At 35.1% G+C, this 26,298-nt stretch overlaps 1 protein-coding gene across 2 annotated transcripts in view; it reads left to right on the forward strand.

Moving 5' to 3' along the window:
* Positions 1-25,460, forward strand: part of LOC118198341 (uncharacterized) — a 38,169-nt gene extending 12,709 nt beyond the window's left edge. Inside the window, exons 2-10 of one of the 2 annotated variants that reach the window (XM_035369995.2) lie at positions 162-4,124; positions 6,157-6,269; positions 8,431-8,677; positions 13,137-13,295; positions 18,244-18,316; positions 18,405-18,451; positions 18,531-18,612; positions 23,339-23,553; positions 25,165-25,460. In XM_035369995.2, the coding sequence (XP_035225886.2) occupies positions 162-4,124; positions 6,157-6,269; positions 8,431-8,677; positions 13,137-13,295; positions 18,244-18,316; positions 18,405-18,451; positions 18,531-18,612; positions 23,339-23,553; positions 25,165-25,268 (5,003 nt within the window). In that variant the 3' untranslated portion in view covers positions 25,269-25,460. The remainder of the gene's footprint in view (positions 1-161; positions 4,125-6,156; positions 6,270-8,430; positions 8,678-13,136; positions 13,296-18,243; positions 18,317-18,404; positions 18,452-18,530; positions 18,613-23,338; positions 23,554-25,164) is intronic. The other variant, XM_035369996.2, reaches the window with a different exon arrangement.
* The last annotated feature ends 838 nt before the right edge of the window (positions 25,461-26,298 follow it).

Here is a 26,298-nt window from a genome sequence, read left to right on the forward strand (position 1 = left end):
ATTTTTAATGGTGTTTCATGATTGCAAAGTAATGTTACGAAAAATCCATTTCTTTAATTTTTCAAATATGTTGTAAATGTTTCCTATGTACGCTTTTTATGCTTCACTTCGTTTGCCCATTCATATATTACTCGATAATTTTCCAGTTTTTATTATTTCAGTGATTCTCATTAAATTTGGAAGTGGAATTCATCCTGAAACTATAAATGAATTGGAAAGAGCTGAAAATATTCATAAACACAACTTTCGGAATCGTAAGCTACTGAACTATTTGTCCCAAAATAATAGAGAACACGCGACAGAAACAATAACTGTAGATGAAAAAAATGTTAAAGAAATTTCCTCAGATTCACCAGAAAACACTTTGAACTCGGTTTCGACAAAGAGACATGAAGACAAAGTATCTTCTGAAAGAGAATATTTGCAATGGAAATTAAACCTGAATGTTTCAAAGATTGGGATACCAGACAAAAGACAACCAAATGAAGGTATTTACCACTCAGAAGTGAAACCTGAGAGGTATTTAGGAATGTCTATGTATCTGGAGGGCAAAAGCTCTAAGGAAACTGACGAATTACACAACACATGGGGATCGGTTGGAAACTTTCTTAAATCCCTTTTCGGCAATGATATCGATGCATTAGTGGATAATAACCAGAAGGTTGATTTTAATATCCAGACTACAAAAAATACTGATACAGATATTCAAACACAAATTAATTCTCCAACTAAAATTAACGTACAAGCTCTTAATGACACCAAGATAGTGGCTTCATCTTCTCAGTTCCCAATTGAAGAACATTCCGTAGCAAATGAAGAGCTTCATACAGTAAGAGGCAAAGAAGGAAAGTTCCTTCTTGAGCTCTTTGGACTTGGAGGTTCACAGACGTCAAGTTCTTTAACGGAATTAGAAAAAACCTTAGATATTTCTGATGATAAAAATCAAATTGATACTAATGTATCTACAAAAAATACTTTAAATTCATTTGAAACTGTGACAGAAAGCGAAGAAATGAAGGTTTCAGATTCAATCACATCAGACCCACATAAGACGAGATCATTTAACAGTATAACCAAAAGTTCTGAATTTTTCGAATCATCCCCATTTTCTGAACAAAGCACAGGAAGCCCAAGCAAAGAAGCACTTGATTTATTATCCAGCGATATAGGTTTTATGACAAAACATGCTGTCTTCACAAATGCAACAGAAATAACAGAAACAAATACAGCAAAGACTATAAAACCTTTACTTGATAAAATTTCGGAATTTGTCGATTCGAGAAAAATTGAAGATATTACCGAGACTAATGCAGATTTCTTTCTATCCAGTTTCTCAAATTCATCAAATATTTCGCCAAGTGTATCTGATAGTGCAGAAACAATACTACCGGGATTAATTATGTTCAGCGATTTGAATGGTACATTGACTGAATTTGCAACATCACAGCCAGTATTTAACCGTAATTCCTTGCATTTGGACCAAAACTTGGAAACGTTTGAAAATTGTTCCGCATGCGAATTTTTAGGTGTAGATAAAAGTGGTATTGATACCCTTTCTCAAAATGAACCTTCCTCTACAGCTACTGCAGTTTCGAGATCCGAAAAGTATGATGCTTTAGGAAGCACATTCACTACAGCAGAGCTGGAAATGTATTGTGTAGATTTGATAACTAGAATAGAAAACAAATCAAAATTGAGGAATATACTTAGGGCTAGAAAATCTAGTCTTGAAGAAAATATAATTTTCGAAGAGGAAGCAGCATTTCAGGAAAAAGCCTCTTCGAGTCCTTCAGTAGCACCTTCTGATGAGCCTACTAACTTCTTCATTAATCTTCTCATTGCCATTGCTGGTAGAAATAAACCAACCCAAACTAAGACTTCAGCCAAACCAGAGGAGGTAGCGACAGATTCAGCATCCACAAGTGAAAGCGAAAATTCTAGATTTTTCAATTTCAATAATTTGTTTGGAGGACTTGGCAGTGGTAGATCAATTAACGAAGACCTTGAAGAAAATATGTTTACTGATACTGATATTAAGCTGCCGAGTTTCGTTCAAGAAAATAAAAATGCACCTTCATTATCAGACTGCGGAAATTTTTTCAAAGAAAAGCGAAATCAAGGAGTGTTTCCAAAGCCTAATCTTATAGATATTATGGCCCATCCTAATCTGCAATCAGAATATATATCTACTACAATAATTTCAGGGATTCAAGAGCAGCAAGCAGATTTTGTGATTGATTTTTTAGAAACAAATATGAGAGATATTGTGGCTAAGCCGTTGGCACTCGGGGAAGCGAGTTCTGATGCCTCATTCAATTTTGACAGCAAAGATGATACGAAAAATACTTTCGAACAAATATTTAAAGAACTAAATTCAAGGCAAGAAACAACCACTGACGACTTGGTTCTTTTACTTCGAAGTGAAAATGAATTTTCTCTTAAAAACCCGACAAAAAACGTTTCAGAATTCTTTATTGAAACTAGCACGGAAAAAATCATTGGAGATAAAGATACAATTAATAATCAAACTCAGGAAAGAATATTTAACATTTTTTTTGGTAGTGGAGATTCTCGTAATTTAATTTCGGGAAATATAGATGAAAGGGATAAAACGACAGTTACGGAAGAAGCTAAAACTGCATTTTCAGTTCCTGCAAGAAGTGAAATTCCAGTTGGAAAGGAAGCATCTACAGTTACGTCAAACTTGCATACTGAGGATAAGGAGGATTTAAAAGATGTTGACACCTTTAAAACAAAAGATGCCTTTATGAGTTCTAAGCACACTAGTACTGAAATTTTCGGAACCAATGTTTTAAATGAAGAACGCGTATCCGTGAATAGTTCATTCAACCTTGGCACCGCAATCAATGAAGTTACGGCCACAGTTGGTAATTTATTTTTAAAAACAAAAGAACCCAATGAAATATTGGATGATTTACTTGGGTTTAGAACTGCCGACGTGGAATTAGATTTGAATTCAACTAATCCTGAAATTTCGGATCCTAGAATTTTTGGGCTTTTAAATTTATTTGGCAGCGGAGATGGAAGAGAACTTCCTGAAACGGAGAGAAGTAAAAAAATTTCTGTTCATCCTGAATGTGTGGATGATTGTATACCTCCTGAAATAGCGGGTTCTGACTGTGAAGGAGACTGTCTAAATGAATTTTCCAATAGGGATCAAAATGAACAAATTGATACGCAAGACGAACATACAAATTCTGCTCAAGTTGCTTCAGATAGCACTGGTATCTTAACACAAATTAATAAGCTATCTGATGTAGATGGATCACATGAAGATTGTACGGAACAAATTCCAGTTAAAGAATTCGAAAATAACTCTGATAAATTGGATCATAGGTTACTGACGGTCTCTGAAGATAACACCGCAGTAACATCAGCTGAAGAATTAGATACGATGAAGTTGAAAACACAGATGTTCATTGCTGGTAAAGAGGAATTTGCAAAACAACTTGATTCAGTTTCAATAACTTTTCCTACGCCTATCGAGGAAAACTCAGCAACACCAGAAATAAAGCATTCCCGAATAATTGGAACAATTTTTCTGACAGGGAGTGGAGATAGCCTATTTTCCGATAAAGGAGGTCAAATTAATATTGTAGAAGAACCAGCGTTTTCGTCTTTCATTCCACCTCAGCGAAGAAGGGGACGATTATTAGATGAAACATCATTTGGTATACCGCAGTGTGTTGACTGTGATACTAATATGAGTAATCAGCCGCAACAAACCGAAGAATACACTTCGTTACAAGGTCAACTGGATGTTTCTTCAGAAACTAACGTGGCACATCAAAATGTACAAACGAAAAGCCGGTCAGGTAAAATGTTGGATGAAACCGGCTTCCTTGAAGATTTCTCAACGCTGCCAATAACTAGTATTCCAATACCGCAAACTGCTCAGCCATCTGATTTCTTCCAAGATCTCACAACTTCATTTCCTTCTACTGACATAGTTCACCAAAAAGTAGAATTTAAACCTAGATTCTGTACCAGTGCCAGTCAGTGCAACTTTACGTTGAACGAGAGGTGTCTGTTCACACATTCTGCACATATCTGCAACTGTGGACGTGGATTTGTAAGGCATCCTGTGACACAAATATGCGAAGGTAAGAAGTTTTAGATTCATTTACTATAGAAAAATGCGCTCTAGACAATTTTCTCTAGAAATATATATTTGCTATCTGTTAATTCTAAATGAAATGCATTGTTCTTCTCTTGTAATAGCGGTTCTTTCTGCAAAGTAAGTTATTAAAACATTCTATTTCATTTTTCATTTTTGTATTAAATAAAGATACATAATTTTTTGTGTAGGAAACTTTTATTACAATTCTGAGTTGTTTGTCCTTACGTTACATATTTATTGGAATACAGCAAAGCACAGGAGGGTTATCTGCCTAAGGGAAAGGAAGCCTTAATATAAGACTTTATATGAGAAACTAGTTCGTATTCACGCTACATATTTATTCTGTAGAAATTCTGGCCAGTCCTGTTCCTCAACGGAAAAGATCCGATTTTTATTTCAACATTTAATGATATATATCCCCATGAATAAAATTTGCAGTCTGCCAATACTAAGAAATCTTTTATCACATCGATATTGTCGAAGATCCACTAGAGGCCAAACTGTCTTCAAGAATATTGGTTGTTCAACTGGCTGTGCGGAGGTCCGTGCTTTTTTCCATGCATAGCATATCAGCCATTTTCCCTACAGAGGCCGAAGAATCTTTTCTGCCGCAAAGAATTTAGCCGGTTGGAAAGAGCTCGAATGTTTGCAGGGTGAGTAGCATGACTTCCATCTGTTGTTAATTTGCACCTCTTCCCCTTTGCATGAAGTTGCGTAAAAATGCCGTAGGCGTTCGCTGATGGCGCGACCGTAAGCTCTGACTTCGAGTCTGCGACGTCGCGGTGTGAACAGCCGTGTCTTTCCCGACTGCATGATTTTGCGACTTGGCAGAGTGAACAGCCATGCCTTTTCTGAGGAAGGGCTGGCGGAGAATAACTCGGTAACCCCAAACGACTCTTCTTGAAGTATGGGCCGACGAGTCTTAATATGTGCGCCAGTCAAAGGGTTTTGAACCGTCCAAGAGGCCCAGTAAAAGCAAAAAGCGCCAGAGCCATCCGAGCTGGGATCCTAGAGCTTCACGTCCAACGTGCGCCAACGACCCGACTTCGTTGGGCAGAGTATGAGCGAACACACTAGGACTTGAAAAATGAAATATGTCTGGGCAGGCGGAGGCCAGGAGAAACTGGAAAAGGTCCGTAGCAGTTCTGAATTTCTTAAGGTAGATAGCTCTTTCGTGCTTTGCTTTCGTAAAACTAACCAGAATGATAAAGACCCCAAACGTTAACTTCTACGTTTTTCTAAAGAAATCTTTAGAGGTAATTGGTACTTTGCACCTTTGTAAAGCCTTTAAAAATCTTGATGAAATATATATTAGAATATTTTTATTTCTTTACACTAACGTTTATATGTGCTTCAGTATTGCAGATTAATCTAGTAAGAACAAATATTTTTAGCTGTGGTGTATTGTTATTTTACATATAATATTTGGGTATAACGGTGACTTTTGTAAGAATTAAATCTTCAAGACTGAACGATATTTTATGTTGCATAGATTTTTATCTCTTAAAACTTAATGTTTCAAAATCGATAAGTTAGTATACAAAAATACTCGGGTCTTGTGCAAGAGCTCTCGTGGATTTATACTCATTTTTTAATTTTTAATTGGATGGTATTTTGCTTCTAAATACTGCGGACCAAATTTTTATCATTTGATATTTTTCAATTAAGTGGATTTTCTGAAATTTCTCAAATTATTTTCAGGTGTTCTGTAGATCGGGATTGCTTTATTTTTCGTAATATTGTAGAAAAGCAAAACATGCCTCATTAAATTATCAGTAATATATCCTATAGCCAGTGTTACAATGACGTGTCAACAGCATGTATAATATGCGATATTGTATAGGAAGCCTTAAAAATTTCCATATGAATAACTAGACAGATGTCCATTCGCTTCAAGTGTAATTTAAAGTATACTGGAGACACTGGCATTTTGTTACGAATGTTATATTTTGGTGTATAAAGCAATTGAGAGAAAGATAAAAATTATTTGTTGGATGACATACTTTTTATTTCAGCTAAAGTATCTGTTCATGCGACGTTAAAACTACCTTTAGAACAATTCCATGAAGATTTGCACGATACGAATTCCGAGTTATATAAAAGAATGCGAAAAGATTCTATTACTTCGGTGAGTAACTCCTTTAAATTTTTTATAATTCATGTAAATTTCTCTTACGCCGACTTTACTATTACAGTTCCTAACTTAAAGTATTCTTGAAGTAAAAAAAATTGAAGCTTTTGCTGTAAAAAGAATTTTGGGAGTGCTAATATTGATACTATCCAAATACAAAGGACAGTTCATAAATTTCTATTTGGCTTATGAGACTTTATATTTAATTCCCTTGAAAACTGCTTTAATTCCAAAAACAGTTTCGTAAATTCTGTATTTATTACTGTTACTTATTTTCGTTTATCATTCGTATCTTATTTCGTACTTTTTCATTGCGCACCTACCACGCATTTTGGGATGTTTGTGCATAAAAAAGTACCGCAAGCAGGCGTATCAGTTTGCGCGCCCTCTGTAATCTATTCTTATAAATAAAAATTAATTAAATGTGCCAAAATTAGTGGCAGGCGCGTAATGAAAATTATATTTTATATTTCAAAGCACGAAATGTTAACTTCATTTTTGTATCAATTTTGTTCAATTCGTAGTTTTAACAAGTAATCCTTTTATCCTGGATTTAACGATATATTATTTTTTCTTAAGACGAACCGAAACCCATTATGTTTCGCCTAGATATTAGTTGAATGAAGTATAGTATGAAGAGACAAATCATACTAAATTAAGTTCTCCCAGCTTCTATGGCCTTTTGCTTTCAGGACAAAGTTGACAAAATGTTGGTATTTGGTGTGGGTATCCCTGAGAACCTTGCCCCTGAAATTTTTCTTTCAGTCATCTTAATACCAGCAGAGATATTTTGAGCATATCTTTAGCAAAAGCTATTAAAAGCAGTTTTATTGTGCAGGTTGCAAAGAATGCGGCACTGACTGCATTCCGTAACTTCAGTGATGGTGTACTATTGTAATTGAGGGTGTGAGTCGAATGAAAACCTTTAAACATAAACAGATTTTCCAGCTCCATCGTTCTGTAATTTTTCAGGGCAGGTACCAGAGCTTTAAAAAATGCCCAACAGGTGGGAGCAGATTGCATGCAAGCGAAACGCGGCCGGAATACCAGTTTGAAATGGCTGCCTCACTTGGGATTTGTACCAAATGAAAAACAACGTTCTGTCGCATGTTTTCTGAGTAATGAAGGTACGAAACCTATTGAAATCCATCGATTTATAAAGTCTAGTATAGTGAGGCATGTTTATGACTGCAGCAAATGTACGAGTGGAGTAGGAAGTTAGAAACGGTGCGACTTATGTGGCAGATGCTTTCCGCCCAAGTCAGACGCACTGCGTTGTGACACCAGAGTATCGCAGCAGCTGAAACGATCGTGATGAACAATCGCCCTGTGACGGTGGGTGAAATAATCGCAGATCTGAACATTATTCATGACTCAGCGCTTCACATTATTCATGACGAGCTTAAGTTTCGCAAATTGTCTGTAAGGTAGGTACCACAGTATCTCAACTCCCGAACTGAAAAAGCGACGAAGAACATTTGCGGTACTTTGAAGCAGAAGGTTGTGGCTTCCTTGCGAGAATTGTTACAGGAGACGAAAATCTGGGTCCCCTAACACCAACACGAAACCATGAGAGCAGTCAAGGAATAAAGCCATTCCTCATCACCTAAAAGCAGTTCCAGGAGCAGGAAAGGTAATATTGACTCTTGGGATGAATGAGACGTTATTTTTGAATACTAGACGCCTAGGGGAAACACAATCACCAGTGCGTCATATTCCGGTATGCTGAGAAATCATCTTCGGCTGAAATCTGATCAAAACGTTGTGGAAATCTGACTACACGTGTCATTTTCCAACACAACTCTCGACCTCATACAGCTTGTGCAACAGTTGCCACTATCACTGATCTTCAGTTTGATACTCTTCCATATCCGACAGACTCATCAGACCTCGCCCCCATGTTTTTGTTTCACTGAGGCGATTCCGTGCACTTAGCTGTGCGCTGGAGGAAGTGTGTTGAACGTCAGGGAGACTATGTCGAAAAATGATGCATTTATATTCTACTTTTGTTCAATAAATAACGTGTAAAAACTAGCGAAGTTTTCATTTGACTCACTCTCGCAGTTATTGTCATTAAAATAACTGCCGGAAAAATATTGGTATAAACTTAGCACTTCATTTGGTGAAACCTCTATCTCTTGCTTTTCTTTTGCTTTAGATGCAATTATTAATGGGCGAGAATCCAGCCCTTTACGCAACCGTTGTAGAAGTTCAAGTATCCGGATTTCAGGAAGGTAGTCTGATAGTACACTGGGCACTTGTATTAGCCTCTGAAAAGAATGAAAGTCTAGCAGAAGTTGTCCACCAAGTAGAAAAACATTTGAACGAGGCTTCTCGAAACGAAAAACTTCAAGAAATAATTCCTCTTAACATGAAGCAAGCTTCACTGCTGTCAGTATCTAGTGGTAAGCAATATTATACTTTTAAGATCACTAACAGTTTTTTAAAGTATCATTTTTATGGAAATTAAATATACTCCCATTTCGAAATATTCTTCTGCTGCAATATGAAATGCACATTTAATAAAACAAAATATGCGAAAGTATTGGCAGTGGCTATTGGTAATTAACATGCGTTATTTGCTTAATGCATAGATTATTTAGAATTGCTATTTTGCAAATAGATCAAGATGTTTTTAAATGTTATTTGTCAGTTCGATGAATCTTGTGATCATTAACATTCCTAAAGTTTATGAAAAAATATCTTTGTGTAGCCCATTAAGCAGTCGAGTGGATAAGAATGCTAAATACCCGAGTTTGACCCGAATTTAAATCCCAGCAAGATAGTTCCTTGAGAATTTCCCTCGTGTGTGAGGGTGGATATAAGCCACTTTCTCGCAGAAAATCTCTACCCTTAGGCAGATGCTTTTAGTAGGCACTGGCCCCCGATAATGGCAGGGGTATTAAGGCTCTGAATACTGGTCGTTCACTCGTGTTGGAATCCAAGCGAATGGATTGGCTTACATGGTGCGTTTTAGGAATCTCCCCTTGTGTGACGTGAATACGAGCTAGTTTTCCTTAGAAAGACCTCCATGAAGGCATCCTTCCCCTTCAAGCAGATAGTCCTTATGCGCTTTGCCATAGTCAGATGATGCGCTTTTTCGCAATGTAATAAATCCAAAAGTCTAAGTAAAATCTATATAAAGCATTTAAAATGAAAATAATAACGCTTGTTTTCCCATCATGTGCGAAAAGTATTTATTTACTTAGCCAATGCTTTTAATGCATCTGAACTTCTAAATTCTAAGCCAATGCTTTTTAATGCATTTGAGCTTCGAAACTTTTCGAACATTAACGTCGAAAAACTTTTCATGAAACTCGTTCTTCCTTTAATTATGAATTCATAAACTTTCGGAAGTGTATCAGAAGTCGACAAGCTACAGCCAAGAAACAGCGGTAGCTTTAGCTGAATTTTCTAGGAGTTGATTAGGCTAAGTATGAGGTTCGAACAAATTTTCTCCATATGCAAACAATAGCCAATCGTCTTTACAAAGCCCTCAAGTACATTCCTGACCATAGGTAGATAACCTTGGTGTTCTTTGGCATTTCAGTGGCCGATCGGTTAAGTTCGCTGAATACTGGGAGTTCGACCAGGGTTCGATCCGGACCCAGCTACATGTTTAGTTTTCGTATTTTCCCTCCTTCTATAACGTGAGTATCCCTAAGAAAGTCTTCCACAAAGACACAACTTCTCTTAGCCAGTAGCCAGATAGCATTTTGTGCTTAGCCATATTCAGATAACCCAAGCCAACCTAAACGTAAATTTCATTGTTTAGAGCCCACCAGCGGCCAAGTCGCTGAACACTGGTAGTTCGGTCCGAGGTTCGAATCCCGCGAACATGCTGGCTGCATGGGCGTTTCTGTGGTTTTCCCCATGTGTAACGTGTATACGAGCCAGTTTCCCTTAGAAAGTCCTCCACGAAGACATCCCTTCCCTTAGGCAGATAGCCCTAGTGGGTTTTGCCGTATTCTCAATACACACCATTATGTTTAGAAATTTCTTTTCTTTACGTCATCTAAATGGCAGAAAATACAAGCCCATACTACTGTGATCAAAAAGAATCGTGACTGATTCATTAAAAATATACACTCGCAAGAAATCGCTTATAAAGTTTTTCAGAAATTTACGAATTTCAGCATTTAATAACATTCCGTAATTCTCCTCATTTTGAAGTTACTGCGATTTTCGAAAATCGCTAATGTAGTTGAACAAAGAACAGCCATTGAATTTTGTTTTTTAATGGAACTTCTGGTACAATAACTCTTTAAATTACAGAAGAAAAATCCGAGAACATTTTATTAAAGTTTTTTAAATGGTATAAAAATCTTTCAAGAAAACTAATAAGTATGAGCGACAGTCTGGCAGACCATCTAACTTCAACTAAGGAGAACAGAGTCCGTCAAGTCGAAGCCCTACTTAGCAATCGTCGTTTAATGATTAGAGATATTTACTAAATTTCTTTATTATTTGGTCTTCCCAAACAATTTTGAAAATTCCTAAGTGGGTTGCTTCTCGTATAGTTCTAAAATCCATTAGTTTTTTTTTTTCAGAATATATTCAAGTGACCAACGCGAGGCTTTCTTAAAAACATTTTAAGCACTGATTTATGCTTTTGAACCAGCTCGACAGTCAAGTGAGTAGTGGTCGAAAGATAAGACTTATGACCCACTAAATAAGTGGACAATGACTAAATAATCCCTGACCCACCAAATAAGTCCACTAAATAGCCATACTAGTCCACTAAATAGCCGCCGTAAATAATGCCTGGCCAACGAAATAAGTCCTCATTGAAGTCGGCCAAAAACCAAAGGTAATGTTTTTTTTCGATTGTTCTGGTGCTGGACATCATGAAGTTTCATTTGGTTAAACTGTTAAAGATTATTATTAGTGTTTTGAGCTATTTGCAGGCACAGTTCATAGAAAGGACCTGAAAGGTGAGAACTTGTGGAGTTTGCATCACGATAAGGCATATGGCATTCTTTCTGGAGAAGATCTGGCGAACAAATAAGACTGCTCGTGCTCCGTATTCATATATTATGACCATACTACATTTGGCCTATTCCCACAGTTATAATTGGCACTTCGTACTCAGCCTTTTGAATCTACTCTTCAGTAAAAGAAATTGGCTGTGATTTCTGAAGGTGTTTTGCAGAAACGACCTAAAAACTCATTTCAAGAATCAATCAAGATGCTTCCGTAAGTGGTTTACAATCGAAGAAAATTATTTTGAACAACATGTAATACAATGCTGAAAAACAAAAGCTGCACCGAGTAAAATTGAGCCACAACTACGAAACAAGACATGCAAATATGGTCTGAGTTGTGTAAACGTTTGTAGAACTAATCACGATTGTGGAGCAATAAAACGCTTGTCTGAAGTGCGCGGCTGGCAGAATGTAAAAGGACGTGTGCTACGAGTGACGAGCATGTACAACCACGCTGACGGCTTGGATACATGAAAAAGTTAACGAGTTGCCTATTAGGCTTACTCGACGGCGTTACGAATAATACTTTGAGAGGGCTAAAAAAGGCCGGTTAGTCGAACAGGCAGATCGGCAGGCATATTCGTCGAAGCGATATGGGGGATGTAAGTTGTTGGAACTAGTGGCTCAGCGAAGTCACCGTACTGGCTCGGCATGTCCCTGGCTCACCAATGCGTAAGATGATCACGCTGTTAGAAGAGTTACCACGTCTGCACCAACAGTGCGCTATCATCGATTCAGCGCAGTTTGCCAAATCGCAAGGATTCCGGGATATCCGAGGTTACGATTCGCAGAACGCTAGGTGACGCTGAGCTCAGATCTCGACGTTCATTAAGACTCTGACCATTGACACTTCACCGTAAAGTGTCTTGTACGGTGACGCTCTCGCTAATGGTGGACAGTATACGATTGGAGAAATGTGGTTTTTCAGCCACGAACTGCGCGTTTCTGTTGATGCTGATTGACAGCCGCGTACATGCCAGAAGACGGAGAGGTGAGGGATCAAATGAATCATTTGTTGCTGAACGGCAGACAGAACACTACGGTGTGACTCTGGAGAGCGATCAGCTGGGACAGGCGTTTGCCATTTGTCCTGCTGTGAGGTAGTCTAATGGAGGCTCCTTTCTTGGGCTTCTGACTGCTATCAGATACGTTGACAATATTTTGCAGCCGATCATACTGGCTATGCCAGCAGGTCATCCACTTTCTATTTTCCTGCAGGACAACGCTCGGCCACATACAGCGCGACTTTCCTAACAATGTCTTTGGCGTGTTAATGCCCTGGACTGGCCCGTCAGGTCTGCAGACTTGTCGCCTATTGAACATGTTTGGAAGACGTTGGGCAGGTAAATGCAGCCGTGTACAAACGAGTCTCAATTCGTTTAACATTTGCTCCAGTTGGGGCCCAGTCTGTCCCAAAGATACATTGGCAACTTAACACTCCATGCACAACCGAGTATAGGCTTTTATAGCTGCCAAGTTAGGTTTTACCACTTGCTGATTTTCCCATTCTTTACATTGCTGTTAGAAAATAACTTTTTTTTTTTCGCCACAACTTTTGATCATTTATCTACCCGAAAGCTATACTACTGCCGAGTATCCTAGTTGTGGCTGCATTCTGTCTGGGTGCATATCGTTTTGTAACTGAGTGTATATATATAAGCCAATAAACAGAAAACTTGTGTTTCGAAGTATCATTCCTGAAGCATTTGATCACGGTAAAAAAACTATTTTTAGCTCATGATTCTGAAAGCTTTGTTAGAATTTTTAGTTTCGATTCTAAAAATTTTGTTAATTATTGAAGATTATTCTAATATATGCCCCACCTACAAGATTAGTTTTTCGAACTTTTCTGGAACGAGATTTTTTATGAATTTTCCAGCGACGGACCCTTGCAAGTACCAAGAGTTAAACTATTGCAGCAAGTACGCAGATTGTATCCGAGATGACACACACGTTGGTGGTTTCTTGTGCCGTTGTAAAGAAGGATTTTTGGATAGATCAAGTCGCAACTCAAAATTCTCGGGAGAGGAGTGTGAAGGTAATGGATTTAATTCCTTAAAATGTCCTATTGTTCCTGGCTTTTCTTTATAAAGACATTTGATTTCTATAAGAATTCCTGAAGTAGTTTTACTTTCTTATGATGTACACTTGAATTTACCTAATTAACTCCAAGAAATAAAATAGCCATGCATGAAAATAATTGTTTATAATTGTTTTACAAAATGCCTCGTCAAAAGAACATTTGGTAATCATTCTGTTCTTGCTAAGAATTCTATAAATCTAGAAATTCAGTGCCTAGAAATTCTTGCCAGGAATTCAATTACCATATATATTTAAAAGAATTAACTTATTAGAGAGAACTGGTTAACCGCTTAACGACCGCGCCCGAAATATCTCGGGAGTGGAGGCCGTTGCGGTTTTCGTATGAATGAGTTAATTTGGTCGCTGAAACTTTTAGTGATATTTAAGCCCGTAATATCGCGTGGCCATCGACACTCTGGCATACACATATTTTCTTAGCTGTGGGAAAGGTCCAAGCGGTTTTTGTGATTGGTTCCTCCATGCTCTGAGGTGCAGTCGGCGATGTGGCTGCATTATTAATGAACTGTAAATTCTGTTTTGTTAGTTGATGCAGATTATTAAGCTGTTTCAGACTGATGTGCCACTATGTGTTATACCATGTTTCAGACTGTAGCATACTGTCAATGGCATTTATGGATCGTAAAACGTATTTGATTTTTACTTTCTCTTATTACCTATTACCTTGACTACAGTTTTGTATTAATTTTGGCAAGATTGTGTTTTTAGCTGCTTCATTGAAGCTAGAGTTAATTCGGGTAATTTCGTAAACCATAATATCATTTTTTCCACGAAAAAATTGTTTTTCGCGCCTTACAAAGCTCCATCTAGTGAGCTATATCTGTAGATAATAAAAATGTTATAAAAATTCAGGGATTTTTCGACATAATTTTTAATATAAATTTAGTCATTAAGCGGTTAATTGATTAGAGAACTAGTTAATTGATTATAGTAAAGTATGTGCTGTCTGTCTGCCTTAGGAAAGTTGCAGCCATGCAGAACTTTCCGAAGGGAACTAATTGGTGTTCACATTACATATACAATTTAGGACAGCTGTATTTAATTTTACGTAAATCTATCCGAATAGCTTCATTATACCATTATCTCAATATCGTTTTATGCCGTTTAAAAATGTCAACAAGAGCTTGAGACATTTGTCAAATACTAAAAATGCCACGACACACACAGTTTCTTGGCGTATAACGTTGCAAAACATTGTCCCTGATAACTTGGAAGTAATCCATTTTTATCATATGCTGATAAATGTAAATAACTAAAACTGTTTGAATGGCAAAGAAGCATTTCCCTCAGAAAATTTTAAATAACATTACAAGCCATTTAATAAGTAAGCCTATGCTCTTGTAAGCTTCTGTTTAAAACACTTAACCTTTCTGTTCCCAAACCGGTAACTGTTTTTTGGGGATATCGAACACTGAAAATAAATGCAGTTTCTTTGCTACAAAATGGTAAATTAAAGCAAAAGTTTTGTTTTTAATAGAAAGGAATGCAATATTTTTTAAAAGCTCCCTTACCATTTTTTACACAGTACTGCTCTCCAGTGGTTAAAACCATGGACCGCAGATATTTCGCCTCCCTGTGATTGAATAAGCTGGCTGTTTGGAGCATTCGTAAGCATTTGTCCAATAATTTTTCAAATGATTAAATAATTTTCTTTTAAAAATTAAATAGGTGTAAGATGTTCAAATAGATTAATTATTGATTGATTAATGTAAGGATATTTCTTCGTATTTTATTTATCAGTGGTCTTATTTCCATGTGAGCTCTTTTCTGTGAGGGCATATTTTGTGCGGACTTTTTCCTGTGAGCATTTATATCTGAGTATTATTCTGTGAGCATTATTCTTGTGGATTTTTTCTCGTGGGCATTTTTCTTAAAACCTTTAAATATACACGGTCCATCAGGAATTTAGTTAATAGATGGTAACTCTCTTAACAGATGGTATCTGCGTATTAGTTTCGAAGTTGAATTGAAAATCTTTGCAGTAGTATGGCATTTCAGCAACACATGACGGTACTTTCATTAATATAATATGTGAGGCATGATAGAGAATTAAAATTACTAGGGGAACTCTATTCGTTTATTTGTTTACGGCAAAACTCCAAGACTATAAAAGGAGGAGTCCTTCGTTGAGTTCTAACAAAGTGGCATGGGAGAAAGCCACGAAAATCCCTTGCAGCAACCCTTTTTGCATGGAATCAAACCCACGTCGAACTGCCAGTGCTCAATGACTTTACTCCTTGGTCACTAGTTGGTGGGGCAAGAACTTTAAAGGACATCATAGAGTGCAAGATACCGGTTATGATGGATGTCCTTAGTCGAGATTTCCATGGACGCACTGATCAGGCCGCTAACGGCCACGACTTTGACACTTCCGCACTCTGAGTAAAACTGTAGGTGCAAGAATATTATATTAAAGCTAATCTGCATGTACGATGTGCACGATTATATTATAATACAATTAAGTTCGGTAGTAGCGCGATATTTTCTATTAAACATTAAAATTTTTCTGCCGGCTCCTGTAGTTTTTAATAAGTTAAATTTTCGAATCCTGGTTGTTTATTCTTGAAATTTAACTCTTAACCTCTGTTCCTAATAACTGAGGGAATTTTAAATAACTCTACAACTTTTAATCGTTGAAAATCTGTACTTAAAGTGCGGATTTTCAACAATTAAAAGTCCGGTCGAAAGTTTCAGGATCAAAAGTTTAAAGTTCGCCAAACGTTTCCTGTTTCAATCTTCTGTATACTATATTGCATTGCCTCGGAACTATATTTTAGACTGCATCCAGAATTCTACGTTTTTGTCCTTTTATAGTTTTCTGTATATAGAAATTTTTTATTAAATATGCGTTGAGCTCTATATTTGAAAAATAAATAGTTATCTCATATTTATTAGAGGGCACCAATGTAACTAACTCCCATATGTACTTCATGACTTTAAAACAGTATCTTGAAATTTCTGAATCTTATTAAAAATTTAAAGCAGCTTCGAATGTTAAAATTGAATAAAATGTTGAACAGCTTCGAATGTTCTTATGGTTGAAAGTGTACTCTTTATGTCAATATTCTGCCTAACTTTAACTGTATTGATTCACAAATGTGGCTCAGTGTGACCCATACCAGTATAGTGGTTATTGCTCATAGATGCATTATCGCTGGACTCGGTTACGAATTCTGAAAAAGGCATGGATATTTGTAAGTGTATAGAGCTTGTGGGGCATCGGACACTTAAAAAACACTCGGAACTTAAAAAACCGAGTTCTCTGTAGTGTTTTCAGAATAGGAAAAAAGTGTGCGAGAGACTCGGATCGTGCCCAGGGTACTTTCCATTAAAATTGGGCGAGATAAGTCATACGGCCACCTTTACGGTGCCTAAGGGCAACGGCAGACCCAATCTTGCGCTTCTTGCCACAGTAAAATTCGTGGACGTAGTCTGATTAGTTTAGACGAGTGAGCTTATGTCTCAACAGGTAGATACCCTAAATAAAAACCCACTTGCTGCCGAGCTATAAAATCACTGAACACTTGATAGTTCCGATCTGGGTTTCAAATCCAGGCGAAAGTGCTGGTTGCGAAGGCGTTTTCGTGGTTCTCGCCATATACGAGTCTGTTTTCCTTAGAAAGTCATCCACGAAGATATCCCTTTTCTTAGGCAGATAGCCCTACTATACTTTGCCATAATAAACTAAACCAAACACTAAATAAGAAAATCTACCGCATATTAAGGTAGGTAATTTTATGTAAATGGATTTTAAGAAATAAAACTGAATTCTAACTTTAAAGTAACTGTTTTATATCCTATTCCAAACCTGTTATATTCACATTTTTTAATTTATCCATTTACCTATAAAACAGTATTACAGACCACTATTTCCATCAGTATTGTATATATTTTATACTAAAATGTTTATATCATTTTGGAATAGATATACAAGGTCCATCAGAAAAATGTATACACACTTTAACAGACAGTCCCCGGGTACTGATTTTGAGGAGGAATTGAATTAGTGTTGCAACATAAAGTATGGTGTTGGCTCAATACATGTTTGTACTGTCATGACTGATATGACGTATGATAATGAACCAAAATGCTCTCGAGGGACTTTGAAGGATTTCGTTTAGCGCAGGAAATCGGTAATGTCCTCCGTAAAAAAACCAGCATGTGCAACAATCGCGGTGGACACGTTGATCAATGCTGTACAATCGTTCGTCTTTGCGCTGTGTGTTTGGTCGCTAATGGTCATTAATTTGAACACTCTAACTGCACATGTACAATATTAGAAAGATGGCATTAAATCTAACCTATAATATGTACCGTTACATTAATCTATGATTAAGTTCAGGACTAACACACAATTTTCATTCTTTAAAGAGCATATATTTTTTGTGGACCCTGTGTATTAAGATTTCAGATACAGCTTCATAATGTGTAGACTTTAACACCTATCTTGTGAATTTTCCAAAAAGACCAAATTTTTCAATATAGTACGTCAGTGCCCATAATACGAAGTAATTTCATTCATTAATATTTAGTGATGAAATAAGAAAACATTTCATTGATTATATACAGGTATCGTACATTTTAAGAACATCAAAATGTTTGTCATTATGGCCTCTGGTGAAAATTAAATTGTATCTTTTTAATGAATATTTGATAAACGAATCTGCGTAAATTTGCAGAATTCTTTTGTTGCTTTAGTATCTCCAATATTTATTCTTCAACGTGTTATTGTAGTTAATATTTAAATAAATATTTCGCTCCTAAGACTAAGTTTGTTCAACAATTTTTGTTTAAATTGCTATCAGCTGGACCAATTATATTTTCATCTGTTTTCAAAATTCAATTATCAAACTGTTTTGTCTGATTATCATAAAACTTAACTTTAGGTTCATGTACAGCAGACTACTGTGGAGATCATGGAGAGTGTCAAATTACAGAAAAGGGAGAGAAACATTGTTTGTACGTTCATATTTCAAATAAAATTTTGTCAGTTCTGCTAGAATTTATTTCAAACCAATAATTAACATTACGCTTTTTAATTTTTAAGGTGCTCTGGCTGGTACTTTGGGGAAAGATGTCGAATATCAGGAGTGGGTATGTTAAGTCTCCTTGCGTATCTTTTGTTTCTCAAAGTGAATTAAATTCTAAATAATTTTTTCGATTTCTTTTCTAGTGATGATAGCTAGTTTTTCAGTGGTGAATGTCCTGATTGTCTTATTTGTGTTATGGCTGATCATTTTCTGCAGGCTAGAAAGGTTTGTACAACTTCAGTATTTAATATTTGATAAAGAATAGTTTAGTTTTTTCAGTCCCGTGATAAAATAGAAGGTAATTTTACGTTACATTTTTCTCTTTGGCTATACATATGTCTGCCTGTATGTTTAGTTGAAATACGGATCATTTGAACGATGGATGCATGAATTTGTTAAGTTTACACTACATAATTTTATTTTGGATTCCGCGCATATCAGTAATGTTTTCCCAAGAAAATTCAGTAACAAATCTTGATGTTTCTTGAAATTGTACGTCAATCGATAGTATATGTGCCTATATAACTTCTGTTAGTAGCACATCTTCTCCAAATACCTGCCCATTAGATTTTTTACGAGCTACATTGGAGGCTTTTGTGATGTACGCTTCCGTGAAGTACATTAAAAGGAACAGGCCCATATTTATTACACGTGATAAAGCTCATTCACTAATACTTTCATAGTCAAGAATCGCGATTGGAAAGTTAATGATTTTGATGCTCTTTAATAGTAGCACTGCATAATTTTTCAATACAAATTTCAAGTATCGCACAATTAAAATGCTGAAACCATTTTAATTGATAATGATAATGTATTGCAATTTGTAAAACCAATCATACGTAGGAATTTCGGTTCCGTGTACTACCTAGCATTTCTTAACTTTTCGAATCTCTCCTATTCGCTTCTCAGGTGGACTCGTGAAATATGTATCTCAGAATATTGTACAGGGTGCTTGTAATTAAAAGTGACCATATTCAGACCCCTGTAGAACCCTTTCTGCCTATCGGATTTTGATGAAACTTGGTATATACCTAATATCGACTATGGGAAAAAGATTTCTGCAATAAAAATAGTTCAAATTTTGACCATCACATGGCAATTTTCAAAAATTCCTAATGCAATTTAGTCAAACTTATAAAGAGACTTGCAATGAAAGCCAGAAAATCAATTCTGCGTGGCTTTGTCATCGTTAATCATGCCCTTACAGAAGAAAGATCGAGCATCAGCTTAGCTGCATCGCGTGAATATCGTCGTCTAAAGGATAGCGAAAAGGGCCCACATCGAAGAATAGTTTAAAGATGATTATAAAATTTTAACAATTTTTTTATTGCAGAAATCGTTCCCCATGGTCCATGAAACATATATACTAAATTTCATCAAAATTCAATAAGTAGAACAGGTTCTATAGGGGTACGAATAGGGTCACTTTAATTATAACCACCCTGTATCTTAACTGTTTTCTGGTACATACAGTTACACTAGATAATACGAAGGTTATCGGAGTATGCTGCACAATTTCGGGGTCTCATTTTGACACATTTAGCTTCGAAGTATAAAATTATAATTTCTTCCATTTCTCATATTTTCAAAATGCTTTAAAATCGTGTTTAAATTCAAAATATAAATCTCATTTACTACCAAGAAAATGTTTTTATAATTTCTATTTCGTATTATATTATCAGTCACTTGCTCCGGTCAAATTTGTAATTCAAAGTTTCAAAAATTGTCTCATTATAATGCTCATCCTAGCAATGGTTTATGAGAATATTTATTGCAAAAAGAATTTTGCTTATAAATTAGAGGCACAGAAGGATTAAAATTGAAATATTCCGCTGTATTGTCATAGTGCAAGTCAGCGTATATTAAATGTTTTCATTCATAACCCCTTTTATAGCATTTCACTTTTCAGCATTGAACGATATTTGGGTTTTACAAGCATTAAAGCTGAAAAAGTCGTTTCACATAAGCATATGGTGTTGAATGGCAGAAGAACATTTAATGTCATTTCAGAAATTGAGGGAAATTTAGATCTAGCTCCTATCTAGAATTCAGTCAAGGATTTAAAAACTGAAGTTTTAAGTGCAACTCGTTAACTCAAGAAATTCCTCTTAGAATTTATATGGCAGGTGATTTTTCTCATTAACGTCAATAGGCTATCACTGGATCTAAGAAATATTTCGAAATTAAATTCGATATAAAGTATTTACAAAATTAAATTTCTAAGATTTTAAGTGATCTCTAATAATTTTTGCAATTAAAGTTTATTTTTTCAGCTATAAAAATTGTCGATTGTTTAATCATTTCTAATGAATCATTTTTCACTATTCTTCCAAATGTTTTTCTTTTTAAGGAAAACATTCAATTTTGTCAGTCGAAGTAAATATTTTGCTATATTCTACTTAAGTAGACATGTCGATCGTTTAGTTTCTCAGATATCTGACAGATAGCACAGCTTTGATTATTTTTAGAAAAGAGCAAGAGCAGACTTTTGTGCAGTCAAAAATATAATTTAGTCTTCTAATGACGATAATCTTAAAATTTCGTCCTATTGACGTCCATCTTAATTCTCTGAGTGTTTTAATAAAGTTTTGTATTCGAAGTCCATAGCTTTATAGAGATTTGAAAATAAATGGCTTTTAAAGGCACGGCTTTTAATAACGGTTACAATTTTGACAGCATCCTAAAACATACTTCAATTCCGTTGCTAATTTTCTATCCAAGAAACGCTGGTGTAAGCTGTTTCACGATGTTTTTTGTATCCAGTTTGCCTAGTTTTAAGAGGTATTGAACACACTAAAAATGTTTTTAAATTTAGGAGTTGTCATTGTACGTCACATTGGTTTCTTGCTTCAGTATTTACAGCTATTATAATGTTTTCTTCAAAAACTGTCTATAAAAATATTGATTGAAAAACGTTCTAGATTTTGTTTTGTGATAACATATGGTAAAAAGATTTTTTCAAACTTGGATTTAAATTTTTTGTTTAATGTTGAAAGGTTTTCGGGCACCTTTTTGTGTAACGAGCAAACTAAAAAAACTCAGTTTTTTGCGGATATATCTGGAAAACTTTTAAATGAAGTTGAGAATTTTAATGCAATTTTTCAATTTTTCGCAAAATCGCTGGAGTTTTTGGAACACTTGACGTAACAAATGTTGGAAGGGTGACTATTAGTTACTGAAAAACTATTTTTCACTTAAATAATTTATTTGCTAATGTGTCATTAACCTTAAAGATAAAAATAAAATATTAAAAATGTTTTATGAAATAAGCTTTCGTGTAAAATTCTAAAAAAAAGTACGTAAGAGCAAGAAAAATAATTTATCATATATGTTAATAGGAACAAAATATTAAGTTTATTACAATTCATCCAGTTTTATATCATGATTAATACAACCTTCATCTAAAAGAAATAGTTACATTTGATTCCCTCAAGATGTATTAACTTTTTAATCTATATTCATTGAGTGAAAAAATCTTAACAAGCTGTAGATATGTAAATGTGTATGCATATGCTGCCTGTAAATTATGTGAAAATGAACTCTATCCATATATAAATCAAATCTTTTTTAATTGCAACTTTATTTGAAGTACATTCAGTCACGTGTATAATCTCTCAATTAATATTTCGAAAAATTATTTGCTAGCAAGGAAAGCTATTAGAACTTCCAACAATGATCCCCATGAAACTTTCTGGGGTGATTAAGCATGCTGTGAAAAAATACACTAAGTGTGGCATTTCGTCATTGCTTGCAAATCTCAGAAAAAGTGGTACAAAGTGACTCACGTACTTCCAACATTTACAGCCATAGATTTGCAGAGGTAAAGTGTTTGAGTTAACAACACATCGCTGTGTAAAATGTAACTCGTCCAATAAGGGTTATTGGAGGTGCTAAGTAACAAAAACCAGCGGTAATTTATGAAAGTTACAACTGATTCTTGTAACCTTAACACATTCAAACATTGTCGTGTGATAAGCTTTCTTATGAGGTGACATGTTTGTCGCCCGGAACAAATTATTCCTTAAATACGGAGTGTTTTAAAGGAATGCATATCTTGTATAATGATCCAAATGTTTTTCAAAGTTTAAGTCTCATCGTAGCATAAATGCTGATTACGTAGGTAACGTAAAAGTACACAGTAGGTGGCATGGTTAAAGTGTACGTAATTAAGCGCCCTGTATGGGAATAGTCACCCTGTGCAATTAACGAAAGTCCTCGGTAGCAAGTGCCCGAAAAGGCAAGACAGTATGAATAAAATGCAGCAAATTGTCACGGCTTCTGACAAAGATTCAATAGTACAACGAAGCGACTAGAATTGGTTAACAGAGATATAATAAATCCAGAAGGCGTGTAATATGTACTTCGTTGTTGATGTAATGCCTTATACCTAATAAATGCATTACTTTTGCCAATCCATGGCAGCAAGTTGATGTTGGATTTCAAAACAATGTAGTTTGTATTTTTTATTTACTTTAATATTATACTTCTAATTTTACAATACTTATTACTTTTACTTTTAGGCCACTAATAATTGTTAGTTTGGTTTCATGAGAGTGGCAGCAGGGCAATTCATAGAATTAGGAAAATATGTTTCTGTAGTTAGTTAGGCTTATTGAAGGTGAATTGTATGTTATATACCTGAGTGATGTTTTATTAAATAAATACTTTAGAATATAGTAGTCTCTTTAGAGTCCGTGATACGCTGGTAGCGTAATAGTTTGCCGCGTAAGCGAACAGTCGACGGCCTATTTTGCATATCCTGTTCTGGAAGCTACGGGTGACTGTGAAATTCTACACACATGTTTTACACCCATGCTTGATAACCCTCAAAATTTTAAGGCGATGGCCATCAGAAATTCTTTCCTTGGTAAACTATTTGATCAAAATTTTCTTCTGTATATATTTCTTACCTTTGCTTCACGTAGTCACAGTAATTCGGTTTTCATGGCAGGCGAAGAAGCAGCAAGTACAATGGTGATAGGCGAGACCGATTCCGCAGAAGTCAGGAATTCGGTAATAACTTCGAAGTGTCCTCCAGAGTAGCTGACGCTATTGCATTAGCTGAAAGTGGCCCGGCAACAGTTTCCAGGTTCGTGGCCATTAGCACGCCTGTGCTGCAGGAGCAACGTCCACCAGCCATAGAAGTTACTGACGCAACATTAACAGGTAATGAAAGTTAATTAAAAAGTTGGTGTTGATTTTAAAAAATGGAAAGCTGTTATTGATTTATAATTTTCTCATCTTTCCACGCATGCTAGTGTGTTTCAGTATATTTGCAAATAATTTAAACTAATTAGTCACTGATCAAATTTTGCATATGATAGTTTTTAAACAATGTTCGGACAAAACGACCATTCCATTTGAATAATGCAAGGCAGTTTAAGGATTAAATGTTTTGAAGAATACTTTTCAAAAATTTTATCTTTTCTTAAGTACAGCCGCTTGAATATCATTTGCATCTGTAAATTTCGACGAATTCTGTAAGTCTCTGAAGTTAAAATTTGACAATGTTCTTCCAATATTTATTATTTTGGTGTCTCCCTGGCTAGCATTTATTTAGTATGTAAATGCCCCTTTACAATCAGCCAGTTGATTTTACAAAGCAATCATTATAATTATTTAAAGTTATTTTAAGTTCCTGTTTATCAGAAGTTTTGTCAGTTCACACGCCATACTTTCTAATACCCCTAAGCTATAATATCCGAGTAGTTTCTTCAGCTGTCAATTTGTCATCTAGCATAAAATAATTGCCTAAGTAGTAACATCTATGGACAGGGATGAGAATTCTTGCAAGCATAACCCTTTGTTTGTTTTTTATAGTTCACTTGCACATATATGGAAGTAAATATTTCTTGTTAATCGATTTCATCGAACTGAAACTACCTCAATGTTAGTTTTCAGGGATTAATCTGAAAAGTCATTCCATATTTTCTTTCGGATCATCCATATGCTTTTATCTTTTTTCATGAACTTTCTGTTTGATTTAGAAGTGTATACGTTAAACTTTTTAATTTGTGATGATTTACGTTGCAGAATATAATCTTCAGTCGTACGAAGCTGAATTGCTAGCAAAAACGTTGATGGTAGAAGCTACTTTGAACGGTTTTCAGTTATGAATGAGCATATAAAAGATACGAGCTATTTCTCATAAAGGATTGCGTAATACTAGTAACTCTAATTTTGTACCTCTTGTTCAGCAATTATTCATTAATCTTGATACTTATATTTACTGATTGAACTTGTATGTATTTGACTATGAGGTACTGTAATTTTTGCGAAATCTCTTCTTACCATTGTCAGTATTTAAACTTATGTAAAGTGTGTTCAATAAAAATTTCCTGAAATATATTCCAATGATATTTTTAACAATATAAACGTTTTATCATTTTGTTTCTGTTGAAATAGTGCAAAAATGACATTTTTTTAAGTATAAATAAGACTAATTTAAAGAATAAGATCTTGGTTTGTAATTTCTTATAATAACTAATAGTTTCTTTAACATGTTAAGCGTCATGTCAGTCGCTGGTGACTGGCGATATACTTTTCGTTTAGGCCGCATCCATCACTGCTGACTGACTACATACAATTTGAAAAATTATATTCTATTAATTTCTGCAGGGCTCTGGCCACCAGCATGTTGAAATCCGATATCGTAGGCTAAACGTAAAGGAATATGAAAAGACTTGGCGCTTAATGTGTTAAACATTCATGTGATGAATTATTGAAAGATGTGTAATCTGAATTCATGATTGTTGAAGTTAATAATTATATTTTTAGGATCCTGCGTAAGCATTGATGATTATGATTCCACGTTCGACAGGACTCCTTACGAAAACGTATATTATGAAGAAAATTCAAAAACAACTCCAGTCACCGTTTAATTTAGAATATGTTAAATTTTATTGAAATTTGTTTTATAGCATTTATTTTAGTTGTCTTGTTTTATCGTTAAATTTAGTTGAAAATTTTACTTTTTATTTTTACATTTAATATTTCCTCGAGTTTTAATATTCTTAATTGAACTTTGTTTTATCAGCTGAGTTGATTTGAATGAAATAAAGGTGTTAAATGTTTTGAATAGTTCAGTCAATTCTTGTCGAATTCTTACATTACACCTATCTTCACATTTGAGTGCAGTGTGTAAGGAACCTCATTTCAAAAATTAACTTTGAAAAAATTCAATTTTTCAAAGCAAATTTTTAAAGAATTCAATTCACCCGTTAACTTTAAGAACATTTAGAAATGCGTAAAAGTACTTTTTAAGAAAAGATAAAAAGGCACTTTCCATCTACCTTGAGTGTAAATAAAATTGCCTTCAAACAGGTTATTTAAAATCAATATTTATTAAATATAATTTCGAAATTATTTTGACTTCTATATAGCGCTGTCTATATAATACTGTTTCTGAAAAACTATCAAAGTATGTATAGCAGTTGTCTCAAAGAATAACTTTGTCACGTTGATGAAAAATCCTTCAGGCTTTCAAAGACTGCATTCATCATGGAATTTCCATGGCTGACCAAGCATGTGAGCAGGACAAATGCAAAGAGTAGAATTTCTCAATTACCCAGACCTTCCAGAACAGTCCATTAAGTAACGTGCACAGCCACATTATTTGAAACCATGGATTAACAAAATATAAGATGCGAGGCATTCTAGTGAAGTGAAACCAGTGAGTTCTATATTTCGATAAACATATCAAATTTAAAGAAATTTATCCAATTACAGTAAAAACAAAGATTAAATATTTATCCAGTGTTATAGACCAAAGGTTATAATCCAAGCATAATGTTAAATTTACATCAAGTGCAGTTACATCCAGTTCATTTTTGTAGCAAAGTAACACATTCATAGTCTTAATTTCTTTATTGTAGTAATGACAGCCATTAAGGACACTTGAACATGCAATGA

This window comes from Stegodyphus dumicola, chromosome X1, assembly GCF_044657685.1.
Source record: "Stegodyphus dumicola isolate Sdum_Otavi_A_Nest chromosome X1, ASM4465768v1".
In the NCBI taxonomy this organism is placed as follows: Eukaryota; Metazoa; Arthropoda; class Arachnida; order Araneae; family Eresidae; genus Stegodyphus; species Stegodyphus dumicola.